Source organism: Oncorhynchus clarkii, chromosome 32, assembly GCF_045791955.1.
Source record: "Oncorhynchus clarkii lewisi isolate Uvic-CL-2024 chromosome 32, UVic_Ocla_1.0, whole genome shotgun sequence".
Taxonomy (NCBI): Eukaryota; Metazoa; Chordata; class Actinopteri; order Salmoniformes; family Salmonidae; genus Oncorhynchus; species Oncorhynchus clarkii.
Window position 1 is genome coordinate 13,699,894 of NC_092178.1, and position 22,436 is coordinate 13,722,329.

The 22,436-nt window shown below is 40.9% G+C and overlaps 2 protein-coding genes and 1 pseudogene across 2 annotated transcripts in view; all 3 read right to left on the reverse strand.

Annotated features, from left to right (window-relative positions):
* The window catches only part of LOC139391656 (homeobox protein Hox-A3a-like), a 35,419-nt gene extending 13,391 nt beyond the window's left edge, over positions 1 to 22,028 (reverse strand). Inside the window, exons 1-2 of the mRNA XM_071139069.1 lie at positions 21,681 to 22,028; positions 13,814 to 13,918 (exon numbers count right to left, since the gene is read on the reverse strand). The gene's annotated coding sequence lies outside the window, so the exon portion shown is untranslated. The remainder of the gene's footprint in view (positions 1 to 13,813; positions 13,919 to 21,680) is intronic.
* On the reverse strand, positions 4,681 to 6,805 carry LOC139391660 (homeobox A4a). The gene is made up of 2 exons (XM_071139073.1): positions 6,329 to 6,805; positions 4,681 to 5,839 (listed from the first exon to the last, which is right to left on the reverse strand). Exons 1-2 carry the CDS (start codon positions 6,735 to 6,737, stop codon positions 5,520 to 5,522), a joined length of 729 nt encoding a protein of 242 aa, XP_070995174.1. The 5' UTR covers positions 6,738 to 6,805; the 3' UTR covers positions 4,681 to 5,519.
* Positions 14,541 to 16,973, reverse strand: LOC139391659 (homeobox protein Hox-A5-like; annotated as a pseudogene).
* Positions 22,029 to 22,436: the final 408 nt, after the last annotated feature.

A 22,436-nucleotide genomic window follows, 5' to 3' on the forward strand; every position in this document is an offset into this window, starting at 1 on the left:
TGCATTGCAACACCAGAGAGCGTCTGGGGCTGAGCTGACTGTGGACGGAAAACAGACCCTTTCTCCCACGCCACCTTTCGCCACCGCACCTGAACTTTTCCCTGACCCAAACCGAGGCGCGGAGAGTCGAGTGTGAAGTTATTTTGGTTCAAAAACAAGGAGAGGATGGAGACTATATAACCAATAAGAGCTATACCTTACTTTTTAGCTGGGAACGTTTTGGATCCTTGTTTTTAACGGGCTATTGTTGGTTTCAGCAGTTGATTAACCTATTTCTTGGTTTGTATGTATACATATATTCAAGTTAGTAACATAAAGCTGGTAACCTAAATCCAACTTCCAACATTTACCGGCCTTGAGCTGTAGACTTGAGCCGTAGACAGTCCTCTCCACACCGCTCCGTCATTGGATGTTCGCCAGACTGCGGTGCATCTCCACAATGTTGACATTTAAAGCTCTTAACAGCGAGCCTTGGGTTACCGATACACTCAGCAGAAGATAACTCTTTCTCAGGGGTTTACATCGGCCAACATCAAGGCTAATGCGAAATTCAACGCCCTAAACTGGTTTGGCGTGCATGCTAAAACAGAGAACCCTCGGTGGATCTCGCTATACTCTCCATAACGGACGGACTTATGTTGTGGTGTTGGTTTGTTTCTGTATGTGCTGTAGAAATAAAATTGTAGTGGTAATAATGTTGAATTTTGGTTCTCATATTTTTTCATGCATTTCCATTGTAACGCTTGATAGTTTATCGTTATATATATTTAGTGTAGTGAAGAGCTAATTCAAAAAAGCTTAGAACAAAATACAAAACGTCTTAATTTGACCTCAGAGCAATAATAATACTGGAAAATAATCATAATAATAATACACATTGTGAATGGCACATTTCATTTAATTAGTTCTGGGAAGCTTTAACTCAAACTAATACATAACGCTCAAAGCCATTTTTTATTTATTTATATGCCTATCATTCTTAAAACGTATATTGCATGCTACATGAATCTTCCATAACAGCCTATAGCCTAGTCAGTCTTTCGTGGAGAGGATGAAGATCTGTTAATGTTTAACTGAGTTCTTGACTGTTCTTTGTGTCTTCTCTGTTTAAGGCGCCCTTTCAGCAATGTGGACAACACATTCATGCCCAATAGCCTACTGATATTTGCCTTCTAAAATTGTGCATGTGGCTTAGCTACACGACGAAACATACGTTAAAATGCACATAAATTATTAATTTTAAAAGTATATTTTTTTACAAAATATTTAGAAAACAGTCATCTTTACCCAATGAAGACTGAATACAACTGTTTTTACCAAAATCTAACAATCCTTACAATTCAATAAAACGCAGTTTTACGAACAAATGCGTTTTTGTACCAAGAAAATACAATTATAAGTGACAGAGCATGCTGTGTGTGAATAAACATGGTAACTCTTCCTCGCGCAGGGTCATTGGGTCGCTGTAAGGTAAGGTATATTGTGATCACGTATCACTGCCAATATACACTTGGGTCGAGTTAATTGCATTGTTTCTTTACAATTACCTTATGTATGCTCAATTAGCGAAGCGGCATTTCTGTGCTTTACAGCCTTGAAGGTAAGCCACAGGTCATGAGCGCACAAGTAAGTAGTCACACTGCATCTCTTTGTCAGTCTCAGCAGCATTATAACAACGTCTTTTATCCGTTTATTTTACAATATTATATGAGTTCTCTCAACGTCTATGCCACGTTGCAATTCCATATCCGCCTCCTCTGTGTTTTTTGAGTATTTTTAGGGTACATCTGCGCATAAATACGATGTTATGGAAAAGCACAGATGCTATACAGAAGTTTGTACTTTTCCACATGCTGAAGCGCCTAGTGCATAACCTCTAGTCCAACTCTACCGTCTAGGTGTGCGCCTTAAACACGAGCTGAATGCATTATTCGACCATAACAACTACCTCTAGTCTACTTTCATTGAACACCTACATCTTCATATTCAGATCCCAGGTAACCATTAAGAAATGTATAGTTTTAAAGTTAGCCAATGACTACATGGCGGTTACGGTTATGCATTTTGGCCACAAGGAACCAGTCGCCTAGCAGAGGAGTCTAACCCACAGAGCTGCGCGTTAACATGAGGTTGGTGTTGGTATTGATGAGCAAGAAAGCCTTATAACAAAAGAACAGCTGAATATACACAATTATAAATCAATCCCAACCAAATATCAATGACCTGGACAATTACATTGCTCTCAAACTTGGAAACAGCAATGGAAAGCACAAATGATTCAGGAAAGAAAATGTCAAAGTCTACTCACAATCAGACATGACGGCCTCTATCCAGCAGGGAAAAGATGGTAAGGAGCGAGAATTTAGCCGAAGGACATATTTGATTCGTGCTTCGCGGTGGATCACTTCAAATGAGAATACTGCCGATTTTCATATCTATTTCTGACCCGAGGGCATTCATTATTGAATAAGTCACGTGAGCAAGCATATTAACATTTTAGTACATTGGGAGTGACCTCTATTCGGGTTTTAAATGAGCTCAAATGTCTAATTTAACCATCTCGAAATCGTGAGAGACTGTAAAACATGTGCCAATCATCCAAAATGGCAATTTCTCAACTCCACCTCTGCGCCATGTGCTGGCACAGAAAAGGCCTAGACTAAGTTGGCAAGATACTTTTTTGCAATTTAATTTGTTTCCTTAATACATTACATTTAATTGCACTTGTATCCACTTAAAGCTCAGATGGAGATGTAGATGTCTGAAGATGTAGCCCTATCATGCATTCCATTCCGGCTTTGCCCAAAGCCACTTGATAAGAAAACACTCATTGTACATGCTATAACATTCCACTCAAGCCTACATTATATAATGCCACATAGTCATGGCTTCTGTGTATCAAGGATGGACCATGGATGCTTGTAAAGTCGAATCCCTAGATTAAACGTACTTCTGATGGAAAACAATATTATGGCCTTGAATAACTGGTTATTCATTTCGTTCACATATCCCACTCGCAAATCACTGTTAGAGGTTCCAAAATTATAACAGACTACCTGTAATTTACTAGAATAATGTAGATCATTTGGAAGGGTCAACTAGGTCCTTGATATTATGGCTACAGTAAATTGAATATGTTGTTTTCTCTAATAGGTCTAAGCGTGGTCTATCTCAATCCTTCCTTTCGCACACATGATCTGACAGACGTGTTTGTGTGACGAATAGCAGCTTAGACTATTTTGAGTAAATTAGCAGCACGGTTGCACACCTACACGTCATTTTGTTTCCGCAAAAGAAAAGAAAAAGCCACGGAGGTCTGGACATTGTGTGTGTCGTAAGGTCAGGGGTCACGCGGAGTGCTCCGAGTCGATGATTGGCCAGAGACGGCCGTGTCCTCTAGTTAAACCCTCCGATTGTTTGACTGTATCAGGTAGTGACCAACACTCACACGCTGGTACACTAAGGTTTGAGGGGTAGATGCACTTCATCCTTATAATTACAAATGAAAACAGTAGCAGCCAGATACGTGGGTGGACAAATACTTTGATAGAACAGGCCTCTATGGAGCTACATAATACATTGGGGGACAATGTATTACTATGGTAGTATCCTATTCGCAACACTCTCATACTGTTGTAAGGCTGTCATGTACAGCTAATTTACAGATGATCAACAAATATGCACACAGTCTTCCGTTTATTAAGTGTTAACTGGGGGAGGCAGGTAGCCTAGTGGTTAGAGCGTTAGACCAATACCCAAAAGGTTGCTGGATCGAATACCCGCGCTGTCATGGTAAAAATCTGTCGTTCTACCCCTGAACAAGGGAGTTAACCCACTGTTCCCCGGTAGGCGGTCATTATACATATGAATTTGTTCATGGCATGTCTAATTAAATACAATGCTTTAAAACTGTGTATGTAGCAGATATACATGGCTCGTAAATTAAACTGCTTAGTTTTAATAGCATATATTTTGCACCCTGGAAAGTCCACCGAGAAAGATGTATCTGGGTGCCCACTTTACCCACAAGGATGTTTCTGGATGATGTTGCATCTTCGGCTGCGAACCTATATTTACTGACTACCTTGGGTCTGTATGAATGCACCTAGTGGCCTTTTGTCTGTATTTACAGACGTTTTGGGAGTTGCCTATAAGAATATCACTTGTTTGAGTTGTTTGGTCCAGAAAAAAATAGAAAGTGGACAAACAAAGCAACATTCAAGGCCCAGCTCTCTGTCCAGTTGCTTTTTTGGACCAAGCCTGATAACAACATACCGAACGAGTTGAAAGTTATTCTGTCAAAATAAGGTAAGAAACAAACTTTCTAAGATAATATTTTTGAATGTATAAAGATCATTTTTCTTCGTGCATAGATATCCATAATTAAGTGAATTTCTTCAGTCGAAGGACTGGATAGCTAATTCAAAGGTTTACTCGCTGTTTGGGAATAGTGTTGTGTCATTAAAGACATAATGGAAAGTATTGTTATGTCATACATTTTAGAAAAATAAGCATGATGCGCATTGGGTTTGAAAGCCTTGTTAAATGATATATCCACGCCCTTTGTGCCGCCTTTGACATATAGGCTATGGTATTGTTACCATAGCATTCATTCATTTAATCTATTTCAATGCATATTACTCAGAAATATCCTACAATATCATATCCAAACCAGCCATATAATTGAAGTACATATTTATTTCACGGGAACAGTTTCTTGCATGGGCCTAAATTACAATACATTATTACAACGTCCATTAATCAGACAACATATACAAATATTCACAGTTTAGAGCACACCACAAAATATGGACAAACTAGTCTACACGGCTACACGAACAAACAAACAAACAAACGAGGTTGCCTTTTTTTAGCCTACAAAATGGATTCTGTATTGTGCCTTTGCTATGATTTGTCTATACTCATTAGGGGTGAAAGTCACCTGGACATTACACGACTTAATAATACATTCAACAGTAAACCAACTCACTCACACATCACGAGCTAAACCCTAACTCTGACATTGTCTCATTCTAAACCTGCTGAGAGGTCTCAGACGGGCACCCCGAGCTTTCCTAAAACATCGTTTTCCTTTCAAGTATATATTTCCATGAGAATAAACAAAATGATTGCATAGAACAAAAATAAAAATGAGGCCTCACTTAACTCGCGTCTCATTCTCTTTTATTTTCATTCTATGCAATGATACATATAATCCAAAGTCCTGTGATACATTCGAGTGTGAGTTATCCTTCTGTCTTAATAAACAAATACATTTCAGTTGCCATCATGGGCAGCAAGTGGCGGATTTCGAGCTAAAAAATTAGGAGAGAGCAAAAAAAACAGAGAGAGGAGGTTGAGGTTGAGAGGGGAAAGGGTATTGAAAGGAGGTGACAGGCCCAAAAGCCAAGAAGGGGGTAATACCATAGGGGACATACTCGAGAATCGGTCCACAAAATTCCGTTTCTGTGTTCTGTTTGCCATTCTCAGTCTGTTGGTTTGGCGCGAGGGTTCCATCACTATAGGGTCGCGGCGCAAGGCGTGGGAACGAGCTGCTGGTGCGTGCCAGTTTTGATTTGCTGCTGGGCTCCCGAGGATGAGCTCGCAGAGCGGATCTTGGTGTTCGGAAGCTTATGATCTTTCTTCCACTTCATCCTTCTGTTCTGGAACCATATCTTCACCTGACGTTCGGAAAGGCACATCGTGTGCGCGATCTCCACGCGCCTGCGTCGGGTCAGGTAGCGGTTGAAGTGGAATTCTTTCTCCAGCTCGAGAGCCTGCTGGCGGGTATAGGCAGTGCGGGACCTCTTGGGCACTCCTCCACTGTAACTAGCATTGACTGGAGAAAGCAAGCACACACACATACAATCAAGCAGGTGTTATCTCCACTAGGCACATTACAAATGTTATTCTCCATAAAGGTCTGTTGGTAGTCTAATGGGGGAATAAAGCCTACGATGTTTTGTGGGGGTTTCCCCTTGATTTCTGTTGCGTAGAAGTACCTTCATTTGGAGACGCCATGTGTACAAGCGCTCGCATCCAGGGACAAATCAAGCCTTGGAAAATGATTAACAAAATCAGCGGGGCTGGATATTACATTTTGGCTGGGGTCCAGCCATGGAGGTAGTTTGGTTTAAAAAGCAACAAAGACCTCATGGCCCCGGCAGGCAATAAAATTTACGAGGGGTTCTTAATTACCGACCCCGCTGCTCGATGGTCGTAAATTGCCATTGTAAGGGGTGCTACTAGTGCTGCCTCAATGGGCGTGCATACGTTCCAGTGGTGGCTTGCTCAGTGGTTCCGGTATTTAAACGTGGCGATAACTCACCAACATGGACCTTCTTCATCCAGGGGTAGACCACCGGCGGTTCCTTGCCCTTCTGTGCACCGGGATAACACTCAGTAGCGAGGCTGCAGTCTTTGCTGACGTCCTCCACCACACCGCTGTCTGGGACTGGGTTGAGGCGAGGGCCATGGTTCTGGGCAATGGGCTGAGGTTGTGCCTGATGCCTGTCGGTAAAATCGTCGAGTCCATTACTGGGGACATTACCGTAGTCGTAGCTCGGTTCTGTGTAGTTTGACCTCGGATACGACGCCTCGTCATGATGGGGAAAGCCCGAATCTTTTGGCCGTTCGTAGTACTCAGTAGGGGCGGGGATGTATCCGTTCTGTTGATATTCGTCGCATGGAGGAAAGGAAGGTTCGATATAGTTCGAGTTTATCAAATACGAACTCATGATAATTAATTTGTGAAGTGCAACAATACTAATTTTTATCGTGCTGTCGTTTTTCTGATCTCCACCAAACCCTCCTACTCTCTGTCAAATGTACAAAGTTGTCTGGTCACGTGTAAACCGCCACCAATCACCACGTCTCCTGTGGGCATCATGTAAACAGGAACCAATGGAAAGCCTGGCATTGGCACAACGAAAATTGCTCCGACTAGCCTACGTTGTGTTTTCCTTATTAAATCAAAAATATATCAAGGAAAAAAGTATCAACTCACTTGTTTATCACATAGCCTAAACTAAACTAGAATAAATAAACCCTTTATTTAGCAGTAAACCACATTAAACCACGGCCTTGAGGAGATGATGATGATGGTGATGATGTTGGGTATATCTTACTGTTGCACAGGAAAAGGATGGGCTCTTTGGAAATAAGCAAACTGTAACTGCTCTCTTTTCTGTCAAAGATGACATTGGAGCTCATTTCCAGTCCATTGCTGTCCAAAATGCTTTCCTTTCTAGTCAATTCTGAGTTGGTAATTCCGTAAATAAAATGTAAATCTGTATCTCACTTGATTTGAACGACAGTAAAACAAAGCAAGGTTGAAAACATTGCATGTGCGCCGTTACGCACCTCTCATGATCATATTCAGTCATTAAAACTAAGGAAAACTCAGCATTTTCATTTAAGAAATGTTTGTGAAGGATAACATCAAATAGTTTACATTTGGCTTCTCATATGATGACACAAGATGGCAACTGAATAACAGTGATTTTGACATGGCCAAAGGTTCTCATTTTCATTTAATTTCATTTGAGTAATTTAGAAGATGCTCTTATCTAGAGTAACTTAATCTATACATGATTAGTGTTAGTTGATGAGAAATTAACATTCGTGTTGAAATTTGTAGCAACCCAAAACAAAGGTGAGGGTTCAACATGCACATCCACAGACTCATATTCTACTACTAAAGCACATTTTAGTAACCACGAAGATAGGTCTAATACGAGTCATTTTGTGAAGCAAATGACTGTGATTGACTGTAACTAACCTGTGGTATGACATAGTATCTTTACTATACATACATTACGCTGTTCACTCACTCCTCCAAGATTCAACATAAAACACCCATCATTTGTGCAGCGTTTTAAACTATTGAGCTGGACACCAGATAATGATTACAACAGCAACAAAACTAAGGGCATAATAATAATAATAACAATAATAATAATACATTTAGTGTATGCCTACTATTAATACGTTAAAACACTACAACAACTGAAAAAAACAACTACAACTAAAATAACTATATTTAAGACCTGAAAATATCATGACCATGTAGGCTAAAATTAACCAAACACACTTCTCGATTCATTTCACTATGACAAAATGTCACTATGACAAACGTGCAATTATATACAGTTTATAATAGAAGCATCCCTGACCGTATCTCTTCTGTGCCATCAGTATCTCGTCAATTGTCATCTCCAAGACCTGTTCGCCCTCCAGCTCACTATTACAAATCAGAGGTGAAAATCTTGAGGAAGCCAGCTCAACCGCACGAGCAACACTACGGAAGGTGTCTGCGACCGTCTACGTGAAGAAGGCCCGGTGTGCGGTGGCAAGGGGATACAAAACTTCGGAAATATTGAAGGCTTTATTATATATTTTTTTTCTCTCCCCCTTTCTGTTCGCCCCCTAAACAGCGATAACTTCTCTCTGACCCCAAAGTGACACCGTTTCTATGTTGTTTCTGATTAATCTTGCCCATTGACAGTCTTTGTTAAACAACAAGGCGTACCCTTCCCCAACGAGGCGACATTTTCATATTTGTTAGACGCAGTGACCTGAAGCTCACCCCGGACTTGGACTTCGGTTTTCCAGGGTCTACTCGACTCTGGGTAGATTACGGAGCACTTAGCACCGGTCAGCACCTAACAGCGCCCCAAAAATATATTTTTTAAAACCAGTACAAAACCCACCATAAAGCGTAGGTCCAACTGAAAAAGCCTTGCGTCGACTGTGCCACTCCTGTAGGTAATGTTAGCCAACTAAACTAAAGTTTCGGTGTCTCCTGGTCAAGGTTTTCTTTAGAATAGTATAAATATGTATGTGTTGAATTTGTTTCACACGGTTAGTTTTCTGTTAATGTTTCTCACCTAGGCTCATGTTTTTCCTGTTCAAACAAGGTCCTCCTCGGAGCTGTGTATGTATAAGCCATCGCTATGAGATTTTCATTTTAGTCAGATATAGGCCTATATGGCCTTTTAAGCATCTAAATAGCCAAAGTTGTTCGGTGTTATATTACAATTGAGTGTATTTTACACCTGTAACTCATCGTGAATGACAAGGGGAATCTTTTTTTGTTGTTGAGGATCTGGCCTCCAGAACGCATGTAACCAAGACCACCTGAGGGTCTATCTATCAGCATAATGTCCACGGTAAGAATACTTGACTTGATATCTAAATGTCCGCTCTAGTGTGTTATATAAGTGTTATATAAATATGGGCAGGATTGGCTATTATCCACTCGCTAGCCGTAGTACCCTTGAATGAGCGACAGTTTAAAGGGTCCGTAATGCTTTACAAAATGTTACAATTTACTTGTTGCTATACTATAGTGTGAGTGTGTTATACACAGGTTTGGAAACGTTCAATTTGGAATGCGTTATAAACAAGTCTTTTTGCATGATAAAAACTCATGAAATCCTGATTTATGATGTTCAATTCCCTTCAATTCCCTTCATTCCCTTCAGTTGAGAAACTAGTTCTTTCGAGATGCTGTTTTATTTTTGGAGTTTTGAAACAGGCGAAATATAAACACAACTGTGTGTGAGTGGCAAACGTTATGATCTGATAAACAATTGAAACGACTGAAATATGCTATTCAAACAACCACATTAAGTGTTTTACCTTTTAGGGTGGAAATACTGACGTTCACGAATGGATGTTTACGATTTTTTAAAATTAGAAGCGAATAAGAAATGTGGGCCTGCATGGTATCAATCTTAGGTTACAACGTGATTTTGGCTATTGAAATGTTTCTGTAACAATTATTCCAAATCAAAATCTTCAAAGACATCCATGTTAATTAGCAAAAGAGCAAAAAAAAAAAAAGTCTAGTTGTGAATAAGAAATAATTAGGCCTCTTATTTATTGACTTAGAAAGGTACTGTGAGTGAAATAAGTAGATTGCCACTCTTTCGGTCCTTCCCATATATAACGAACATATATAATACTGACACTGTACTGTAAATTCAGATAATAAGAAAGTGCTCTGACGATAGTGACTGATCACATATGGTTGCTGGATTCCTTGTCTGTTAGGAGGACCAGGCTGCAGAGGACAATGTTTCCCCAGTATTCACGAGGCGGTTAAGGTAAGGGTAAGGATTTTGATAATGCAGCATATTGAAATAAAGAATATATTGGGAGTGGTGTGTAAGAAGGAAGCTATAGATGTATATTTTGGCCTAAACATGAATGCCACCCACAGAGCTCATCGTACATTTAACACACGTTCAGAGGAAGATGGGTGGGTGAAATAGTATGATTGCATTCAACATTTTGTTGAAGTTGTCTTCTTAAAAAATGGGACATAAATCAAAGCAAATGTAACTGCATCAAGTGAGTGTTTTATGTAGATTGTAGATACACACAAGTGTTGAACAACATGGCCTTAGTAGGTCTGTGTTATCATAGCGTACTATTTTGCCCAACCCGTTTCTTCTAAGCTTATAGGATAAAACATATACTATATCTTCTTCCATAGACAGTTGTTAGAACGGTGCCATAGCCCAATGCGTTATCTCCTATAACATAAAGATCACTTGTGGGAGCCACAAACATTGAGTGGCTAATGGCTATTTCTTTATTTCTTTATGATAAAGACACCTCCAATTATCATATTAGTCCTTTGGCTCTTGACTCTTTTGCAATAAACGAAGACACTGAATTACCAATAGTTAGGCTATTGCATAATAGGCCACTTGTTTGTGGCCTAAACGAAATATGAATGGCAAGTTCGAGAATAAATTGTTGCTAACACGGCTACGGTGGATCTCACAATTTCGAGTGCACCGTTTTTATGTGAGCTTTAAGAGAACAGGCCTCTGTTACATTTAGCAGTGTGTTTAAACCAAATTGTATATATTACAATAGAGGTGCATATATTTTTTAAATGATCTCCATGAAACACGTTGGGTTACACACTTTAATGTAGAATAAGATAAGGCTTGATCTCACATTTTCACAACTTTACGGGAAAGGATAACGGCGATTTGATCCTGTTATGCAGATCCATCCGCCATTAGAGGCTATAGCCTATATCCTAATGCGTTTTCAAAACCCAATTAAGTACGAATGCTATTTTGTTATTACTAATAACAATTGACTGTTCTCATTATAAAATAAACATATTCTTTCTTTGTAACTAAAATCCCATTCTGGATAATTTTTTGTAAAGGCTAAAACAGGACTTTTTCCTCAGCAGAAGGAGAGAAAGACTACATGTTTTAAAGGGGTCCGGGGGATCCATTTGGGGGGCTGTGGGCATAGTCTACCCATCATCCTGTGACCGGGGTAAGAGTATCAATCCTCAAAATGCAAATGTTTCCCTCATATCCAATGCAATTTATTCAAAGGAAATTCACCAATCAACCGCCCTAATAAAATGCCGCCACTCAATCTTGGGTCCACGGGGGTCCACTCCCCTCGGTCCCAAACTCGGGGTCGCCCTGCTTTCAGGGTTCACCTGGAGTGCACCGTCAAACATATGTAATTCAAAGCTATTCTATCTTTTGTGTGGAGAGTCAAGATCGCTATTATAACGCTGGCATCAGGCCCCTGCTGAACAGATGACGGGAGACTTGTTCAGCGGGTAAACTTTTGACCCCAAATGTTCCTCCTCTTCCCCCGCTATATCGAGATCATCAGTCCCACCCCTGCGAGGCTGTGCTGCCCAGGCGAGGTGCTTGGGAAGAAAACTTGATTTGCAATATATCCATTTCTGTTATCATTACTCTAATTATTCTAACGACAATCATAATTAGTCATATAACAGGCAGGTCTATAATATAATAACTGTAGTTGTATCTCTGTATTGTCTCACTGTGGGTGTTGGTTACAATGCACCCTGTACAACATCACTAATGTACAACATCACTAATACAAGCAAACCGCTCAGGGATGAATGTCCTTCATACTTTTGTGTGAGTCTTTATCTCTCCTTGCCTCACATAGGCCTAGTGTTTTTGCTAAAATGCCCCAAAGGCTCTCCAAATAAACTAATGCAATATGCAAATTATATTACTTCATTGCAATGTGTAATAAGGCAAGCAAACCGGTCAAGTATTGTGTGCGTCCTATCCTAATATTGTATTTCTGTGTGTGTGTGTTTCCCCCCCTCTCAGCAGCTGGCTGCAGGTGACACTGAACTTGGCCTAAAGCGAGCTCTGCTGGTGGCTGGAGGATGCAGATTTATCTTGCTGCTATGGCTGACCTCGCGGTGAACCGCGCACGGGGATGGTTCATTTTTTTCTGCCTGGCATTGTCTGCCTAGGACCCCGATTTTGATTATTTTATGTGTAACAACGGTGTAATTTTCGCCCCAGACGTCACAATGATATTGGCATAGAATAACGGTTTCTCTTGTATGTTCTACACCATACAACTGTAATGGAAATGAAGTCAAATTGAATTGCATTGGCTATTTGTTTACACGACGGAATCTTCTATGTCGACTGTTAGGGGAAGGGGGAGCGGGGATCAACCCACCTCAAATCATCAGATGATTCAGAGTTTCAATTCCATCTACGTACTGACATATTATACTTTGAGGGTTTAGTTTCTATATAAACCCTTTTCACTGCAATTCGTTTTCTGATGTCAAATAGATTCAAATTGAATTCACACCTCTGACGGGGAAAGTTATGAGGTGCCTGTAAGCACCAGTTTCGTCCTAATTGGGCGTAATTGCAATCTGTGCAAATACATAAGAGCAACACACAACAATGGAAATTGAGTCAGAAATCCAGAATTTCGAACACACCAAAGCACTGTTATACACAACAAATAGACCAAGCCCATACTAGTCACTCATCAGCACACACCTTATCGCAAGACTGTCGCCACAAGTAGGCCGAAGAAAACGAAAACATACTCAATCTAAAGGAAACTATTGTGATTGGGCAAATGCGTCAACAAAGTCAGACCAACACTTGTGACACATTTTCACATAGAAGTCAAAGCTTTATTGGTATCTGAGTGTTCATGTCGGCCCGGACGCACGCGCCCAAGCTGGGCCATGAGGTCACCATGAAGCAAGAGTGACACTCTCCAACTGAACTTTACAACCCAAAAACACAAAATGACATAGCTGACGCAAAACGGAATTCCTTTCCAAGTGTGGCCCTGCTGTGTTTTGTCCTCTATTGTGTTTACTCTACAGTGCGTTTGGCTGTCTTAAACCATTTGAACAAGTTTGGAACACATGAGGAAACCTGACCAAAGACACACCTAGAGCTTCAAACAAAGTGTAGAACCTGTGCCTAACTTGACAATTACACAGATTGAAAAGCTCAATTTACCCCAAAAGTGGTTGTATGATAGTTGAGTACCGTACACAAACATATTACAGTTTAGCAATGACATTGGAAACACCATAAAACATCTCAAATAGCTTTATGGCTTGTCCAGCACATTAATGGCTATGAAGAGTCCAAAGAAGCCCCGTGTGTAATACAGGAAGTGAAAAAACACGAATTAAAAAGGAAAGGGAATGGACAGAAGCATAATTATCCCACATGCAAAAACGTATTATGAGTTACACCACAGATGGAGGGAAACTAGTTACACTAGGAAGGAAGCAATTAAATATCCATGAGCCTGAACCAACCCTGGCCAACATCTGCCGAGAGAAACCAGGATTCAGCTCAGCACCACTGACAAATTAGCGTAATGGGCTAATATGGACAGATAGCGCGTCCGAATACAATCATAATTTTGTTTCAAACAGGGTGGCTGTTCAGAGCCAAGGGAATGGAAGGCTACAGGCTACTCAAGGGCAATAGAGGCAGAAACTTACCTCGAGACCGAAGCTGTCTTCTCGTGTGCGTCTGGCATGCAGGGTCCATCGCGAGGCGTTCTGGTGAGCAAGGAGTGGGTGTAACGGTCAAGGAACACTTACAGCCTGCAAGGAGAGAGTCAGACGAAGCCTCGCGTCAGTGCGATTATATGTTATGTGCAATATACTGTCAACTCCCCAAAACCATAAAACTTACTTTAATGGCCACCACGTGACAGTTTATGGCCAGTGAGCCTATCTGGCCGCGCTCCGGATGATTTTTACGATCTAATTCATAGACAAAACCCCCATTCATTTGGCACCCAAATGTCAGGGAGCCGGAACCGGCCTAATAAAGTTTACGTTTCGAAAAGTGAACTGATTCTCTGATAGTAGTAAACTCGAGCAGATGGGACGCAGAGCCCCTCGAGCCGGTCACTGGCAAGGACCCGCTTTATCCCTACGCACAAAGGTGAGTAAAGTGTGCAGACATAGATTTTGCTACCTGTTGATTTTCTCCACCTTGAAACTAGCTAGAAAAGTTTAACTTTTAAAGTTTTAATTGCAATCAATGGAGTGAAAGGCCTATAGTCTTGACCTAGAAAAAAACGAGTTACTGCAGGCCTAAAAACTTTACATTCAACAACAAAAACCTTACAAAAACATACACACTTTCGTTTTTCCGTGAGGCACATGAAGAAGTAAGTTAAAGAATCGAAATAACAAATCATTTACAGTCTCTGTCGTTCCAGTAGAAAGTTTATTATAATCAGCATCATCACTATAATATGATTTTCAATTTCCAGTCATTCTTTAAAAACATTTACAAAAAGCGTATAGCACGATGGAGCTATACACGTAGGCAATGGGATCCACTATGGAACCCTTCACATCCAACATAGAGGGGAACGTACAAGACAGAAACACACATTCTAAGAAGCTGCGCCAGGTGAACAGATTTACAGTAGCTCGTGTAAAAGAAGGATACAAAGGCACAGCTACACGCAATGGGGCAGAACTGCGGTCCCGTCACGTGTTCACAACGCACAACAATCGCGTAAGGCTTATACGTCTGTCTACAATAAGGAACAAGTTATCTAAGTTTGGTACAATACATTGAACAAATAAATACATACTTACATATAAAACAAAGGCTATACACAAAAGCAACACCATTTTTTTTATCAACTCATTAATTATTCGAGTTTTACAAGTGCAATAGGCTACACAACTTTTATTGGATAGTTAATGGACTTTTTTGCGGTAACTTCGAGTTTATTATATTTTGAACAAGAAATAAGTTAACAAACATGTATTTCCCATTGGTTTGTTCTCTAAGACAAACAATGTACAGAATGTTTATTTTTTTTACTCACACAAGCATTATCACGGTCAAAATAAATATAACTATAGAGGAAAGTATTTTTGAAAAGGCCGGAGTATGGACAACTGCATGTTCACTGTCCCAAAACAGCCATCGGAAAGTCTTTCGCAATGTAAAAATGAATGGAAGTTCTCCCAAGCTTTGTATTATTTTATTAGAGCTCATAGGGGAACCAAATATCAGGGACGGTGGTACCCTACACCCCCTGCCGCTGCCATGCTCATGCTTTTCAGTTTGTTGTCCTTTTTCCACTTCATCCTTCTGTTCTGGAACCAGATTTTGATCTGGCGTTCTGATAGGCAGAGCGCGTGCGCTATCTCGATCCTCCGTCTGCGGGTCAGATACCGGTTGAAATGGAACTCTTTCTCGAGCTCCAGGGTCTGGTAGCGCGTGTATGCTGTCCTCGCCCTCTTCCCCTCTGGTCCAGTGAGACTGTCTGGTGGTAACACACATGACGCAACAATAAACCCATAATCAAAATAGCAACCTACAATGTTTACTAATTATTTATGCAGGTTTACCTGGCAACAATGCAAGGACATTTATTTTTTTATTGATCAACAATGTTTACTAACGCTTTATGCAATGATTATTATATAGTAAAACAATGACTTTATTCATGATCACACTTCGATGCAGCTCAGTCCACATAAACACACTATTCACCTTTCCCACACCATAAAATGTAGTGGAAGTGCCAATTAATTCCCAAAAGTTTGTCTTATAAAAATACCATAAACATTTAGAATAATACAAAATTATGGCAAAAAAAATCCTATATTTAAACAAAACGTTCACCTCCTGCATTTTGGTAACATGAAAATGTTCTGTTTTCATGCCACGTTGAATTATTTTTCCAACGCTTTGGGTACAAATATACAGGTGAACGGGTGGCGTAAATGTCGCCATTACACCGCTTAACCATTACTACTATCAAATACACATTATTTCTCTCTTATGGGACGATTCGGTTAAATACTTTTTACCATCGAAAATGGCAACAAGCACAGCTTAAATGGCTATAGGACGTCATGTCCACGACAAGTACAAAACATAAACATAAACGTCTACCTAATCAACATGTAAAACTATTTTACCATGATTTATGTGCAGTTTCCTCATCCAGGGGTAGATCTGAGGCTGGGCACCGTCGGTGAAATGTTGGGAAGTTGTCTGCTCTCTTCCAGCGGGCTTATCTTCCTCGAGGAGGGGGGAGGCTTTCGACACACACTCCTGGTTCAACAGCGTGCCTCCGTTCGAACTCGAGCTCGGGGTCGCGCAAGGGGTAGTTATGGAGTTCTTTATGGCTCGGTGTTGCGGTTGAGACTCGCTGACCGGAGACGAGCTTGTGACAGAGGAGGAGCACCGGAGCGGGTCAGGTGCAGGCGAGAGGGGCGCCGTCCCAGTGGCGCTCGCGGGCTGGGTGTACCTGGATGGCTCGACAGAGGACGTTGTTGCCGCCGCCGACTGGTTCGGGGAGTAGCCCTGTGCCCGCTCGTTGGCCACAAAGTGCCCATTACCGCGACCGACAGTGAGGTCCATCCCGTTGTAACCATAACCTTGCCTGCTGGAATGCATGGTCGTTGAGTCCCTGTATTGGTCGTTTGCTGAGCTGTGGTCTCCATAATTATGTAACTGGAAGTCGGCGCCATTGGGATAGCGACCGCAGAATGAGTTTACAAAATAGGAGCTCATTGATTGACTATTCAAATACTGTTGTTTCGCAGGTATTTGTTGTTTTTATTTTTTGAGAAAATAGTAACGTGTGTGCTTGATTTGTGGCTCTTGATGCTTTTGCTTCTTCTATAGCACCCTTGCACAATTTATGATGAATTAGGGAAATGAGTAGAACGTGTACTTGATTCTCTCTTACGTAGGCACCCAAATATGGGTTACGGCTGAGAATCACGTGCTTTTGTTGACCAGTCGTAAATCCTGCTTGATGACCTCCAGAGGTAAACTCGTGCACAAGTAGGAAATCTGGGTGGGATGTTATGGGCGCGCGCCTGGGAGTGCGCCTGGGCAGGGCGCTCGCGGGGCCCGGGTTGCATCTCTTGGATTGTCCTTGCGCGCCATCCTCCGGCCACAATCTCGCACTGCCTGCGACGGTGTTTGAGGCGTGGCCTCTGAACAGGGTCGTTCAGAGGTTAACGGCCATTGCGGCAAACAATACAACAAGAAACGCACTGAATAGTGAATATACAACCTCTCCACTGACACAGAGTACAGAAAGAAATTCAACATTAAACATTATCCTTATAGTTGGGAATAAAACACGTACAGTAGGCCTACAAAACAACACAACTAGCCTAAAATATCAAAAACAATTGTCTAGCACCTTACATTTAGTTGAATATTTCGTTAAAGCATGTTACTAAATCTTTGAATTTTAGTAATCAACCATCTATATTTGCATGAATATCCTCCTTAGCTCAGGCTAATTGTGTGAACAGCTTGGTCAACCTGCAGATCAACCGTTATTCCTAAAATTGTTAGATGCTCTCAAAAATTAGGCACTTCAAATGAATGACTGTTTCGTTTTTTTTAAGATGACAGAAAGTAAGCTACCGTACAATAGTATTATTAGACAATTATTTACCCCTCGATTGAAATTCCATAAATACTTAACGTGAATAAAGTGTGTGATGTTTAAATTGGTGCGTAAAATTTTGCTGCGGTTCCAAATTAATAGCCTAAGCTCTAGCAGACATTACAGCGAAACAATAATATCAATTTTTTGTCAATATGGATAACTTAAGTCAATTTAAGAACAGGAAAACGAGGAGCAGAATATCGTTCGAAAGGAATCTAAACACACGAAGTTTCTCGCATTCGATGAAGAAAGAATTAATGAAAATCAAAGTAAGAGAAGAAGGGAATATAGAATATATATATCTTTTTAAATGATGTCTGACAAGAGAGGGAATAAACACGATTTCTTGGTTTAGGAATTTTAGTGTATTTTACATGGACATATGCATGCCTAGGTGAAATGAAATGATTTCCCTTGGCCTCTCTCGGCATCTTCCCCACACCCATAGACAATGTCCTCGGAGTGAGGGCGCGAATGTAGTAGGCTATAGGACTCTATTTCAACTCAGATAAGTCTTGTCAAGTTTTCAAAATAGAAAGATAAGGCACCGCATAATGACAATCTAAAATTAGGTTCGAAATATGATACGAAGAAAGCCCTATCAGTATAACATCAGAAGTAATAAAACTGTAGGCTCAAAACCAGCAATGGCAATAACAAACATATTACTACATTATTTTAGCAGAATTTGGTTTTAAATCATGTTAATCGGTGTGGAGTTGCTGATTAGTTGGTGTAACTTAGAGGTCACCTGTACCTAAAATAGAAGTAGCTGGTGCAGGTGCAGGCAGAGCAACAGCATTTTAAAAACATTTAGCCTTACAAAAGATACTGCTCATTCCGTCTACTTAGCAGAAAATAGTGCACTCCATATGGATTACTGGACACTCAGGCACGCTCGCGACGGCCAGTTGCAACCCGTTTTACAGGAGTAGGCTCTGGTTATCCATAGTCCATTGGACCTCTCGGTCCTATAGTCCCCAAAAGACGATAACCCATATTTAGGCTACACAACGCCCCACGCTGGCACTAACAGCGTGATGGATACGTCTGCGTGTCTGTCCGAAGGATGCAGACTCACAGAGGTAATATGGCCCCTTCGGGCACCGCAGGAGCCGAGGAACAATCTGCACTCAGGACCAGATGTGTACAGCGGTGTATGAAGGAGCCCTCTATCCGAGCCCGGGTCTTGACTTTCAGGGATAGTTTGAGAGAACGCGTTCAAACATGCTCCGGATGTTGGAAGGAGCGAGGATAGGTTCTGTGCTTTATAATGGCGTGTGAGTGTTTGTGATTGAGGTTTTAAATAGGTTGTTAGCGAGAGAGAGCCTAAGAGCTAACATCTGATTTATCAATGGCCAATAGAAACAAAGTTCCCAAGAAATTATCCCACCCAGGGGACAAGGGGCAAACCAGGAAGTGGGAGAGTAAAGTGAGGGAAAAGGTAAAAGTCTAGAAAAAACGAACAAGACTAATGTCCGCATCTGGTAGAAGCGTCAGGATTCGGCAATCTGTGTGCGTGCTAGTGGCGCACATAAGCGAGGGGAGCGCATGCTTCCCAGACCGTAAAAGGCCAACTATTTGAAATTCAGATCCGAACCTTGATCGATGAGTGAGTAACATTTCACGACGCTTCAGTTTTATTTGCTCATAAATGTAATTAGCTACGTGGGCTGTGTTACACGCGCAATAGCCTAAACTGTTCAATCTGCATGCATTTCAGATACCCTAGATTTTGTATAGTGCAGTGGAGCCGCAGCAAGGCCATTTTCTAATGTCCACTCGAGTGGTTGCATTACCACTACCCATCTCGACGATGGTATTCAATTGGAGACGCTAAGGTTAAATGGAACACTAAAAACAGGCATTCAACGGGTAGGTGAACCGTAACGGATTCGCTTGTAATAGACGCAAACTCATCGAAGGAAACTAAGCATACTGACACGGACATAGCAACTACACACGCATTATTAAAATCCAATACAACATGATGATATTGTGCTGTACTCCTTCTTTGGTATTGATGCCAATTGTGACGTTTTGGTCTCTCAGAGTCTTATTTGTGTCAGTATTTTGAGGTAATAATCTTGCCATATCAATTGTGACGCTTTGGTCTATTCTGTAACATAATTTTGAGGTAATCATCTACGGTCACATGATGGTGTCTATCTGTGACATACAGAAGAGATCTTATGTAAAGAACACTGACTATCTGTTGTCCTAATCAGAACCCCATTTTAAGCGAAAGTGTATTTCCTTTCTAGTCTATGGCTCATAATGATTGTATTTGTTTCTTGGTATACTCATTTCTCAACAAGTCTTGGTGTTTTATCATTCTTTGGGCCATTTTTGTAGACTACACCTTAAAATGTTATATTCTATTATATTATAGGAAGGATTAACTTAAATTTCGTAAACATCCAATACAAAAATGTCAAGCATATACAGTAATTCACAACAATCAATTCCAGCCATCAGGCCCAACATGAAAGTGCCAATGCCATTACTGAACAGCACAATATCACATCACTCTTATTTGTGTTGCTATAACATTTATAATTATTATAGGTATGCACAATATCGAGATGAAGGGGTCATTGATGAGGGTATTCTTTCTGTGATGTGGTGCTGATGTTACCTCATTGGGGTAGAAAACAGGAGACGAAGACAAGAACACTCGAGATTAAGCTAATATAAGATAGTATACATTAGAAACGTTTTAGTCATTTAGCAGACACTCCTACCCAGAGCGAATTAGAGTAGTGAGTGCACACATGTTCGTACATTTTCCTTCTGGACTCGGAAGTAAACGTAACACCGTAAACAAAAATCCGGGACACTCAAATTAGTATGATATGTTACATTTGTATGGTATGTATTAATTAGTCATCCATTTCGTGTGATGTGTTACAAATTCAAATTCGTATGATATGTTACGAATTGCAAAAGTTGCTAAAGTTAACTAGGTGGCTAAGATTAGCTAGGTTAACTAATATGTTATGTATTTGCAAAGTAGTAAGTAGTTGCCTGTGATGAGATTCGAACACGCAACCTTCGGTTTGCTAGACATTTGCCTTTATACCCCACCTATCCATCCTCCTTTCATTTATTGCTTAAGTAAACTTCCGTGTTATTTAACCATACCAAACTAAACATATCATACTCATTTGAGTGTGCCGGATTTTCGATTGCTATGTTTCTTCTAGTCTATAAAACGAGGCTGACTTTTTCTTACTGGCCCCTGTGGGAATCGAACCCACAACCCTGGCATTGCACGCGGTCCTATACAGCATACAGTATATAGATTAACATAACTGCAACACAAGATACACATTGATTGGGATTCGTGCTAGAAAACAGCACTGTGTTGTGGTTGAACTGTGCTGGCACAACCATGTAGACTGAAAATGGCGAAATGGGAACAAAGTCATAACCAAACGAAGACCACACTTCTCCCACAAGAGGGCGACAGAGAATAGCCTATTGGCTACAGTCCCAATACCCAGCTGCCGACAGACCACCCAATTCAAATTGCAACAAATAAAGAAAACACAAATAGCATACATGCATGCTAATAAGTTATTGAAGTTCTCATAATGAAAATACATAGGGCTACACAAATATTGAATGACATAATTAGATAGGTCAAGCCCAGAGACCACAATCAACTACCATAACAATGATCATAAATAATCATGCAGATTATGATCATATCATATCAAATTATCACATTATCGGAGAAAACCCATTTTAACGAAGCCTAGAACACTCCAACCAATCTTCTGATAGTCAACACTTTAATACTGGACAAGCATAGTGATGGTATTTGTTTTTATTTTTATGCTCACTTTATTTAATGAATGATTCCCAAATCATATCAAATCATAATCATGATAAGCAAGTATTCTTACCGTGTTCAGGTTTCATGGTGCGTGGGGATGTTACGAGAAGCGGACGGACAGGTGCAGTTGGCGCGAGGTAGACCGGGGAAGATCCCCTGCTGTGCCAGTTAGGTCCCTGGACGAATCCACGAGCCCCCGGGGTCAGGCGACGACGCGCTCACACTCAATCCGTCCATTGTGCCAAACCAAGAACGACGGTAATGAATCCAAACCGTCCGGTTCCAAGAAAGGGACACTGCTCCTTGCCACTGCATAATACAAAACTCAACTCAAAAGCGAAACAGCATTACCCATTACGAAAATACATAAACAATGACATTGAGGAGCAAAAGCTTTTACAGTACAGAAAGGGTTGTGTGGCAGACACAGGCTGTTAAATGAGTGACGTTCTCTTCTGGAAAATTATATATAAAAAAAGTTCATGTTCACGGCTCCATGCCATGTGACCGGTGTGGACCAATGGGAAAGGAGGAGCCTCTTAAAGCTGTATTGCTATTTTGTACATTTTCATAAACAACAACAGATTTATGACCTAGTGAGAGAGGGAGAGCAAGAGGAGAGAGAGGGAAAGCGGGTGGGGAGATGGAGAGAGAGGAGAAGGGGCAGTTCAGAGCTAGGCGCCATCTTACCAGAAAGAGGGGGAATGCACAGTTAAACATTCAACATTCATTTCCCCTACACAGTAGGCTACACATACACAGCCTGTCCAGTCTCATGTCCTCATAGTTAGCATACTTTTGCCCATTGTTTCCCAATCTCAGTCCA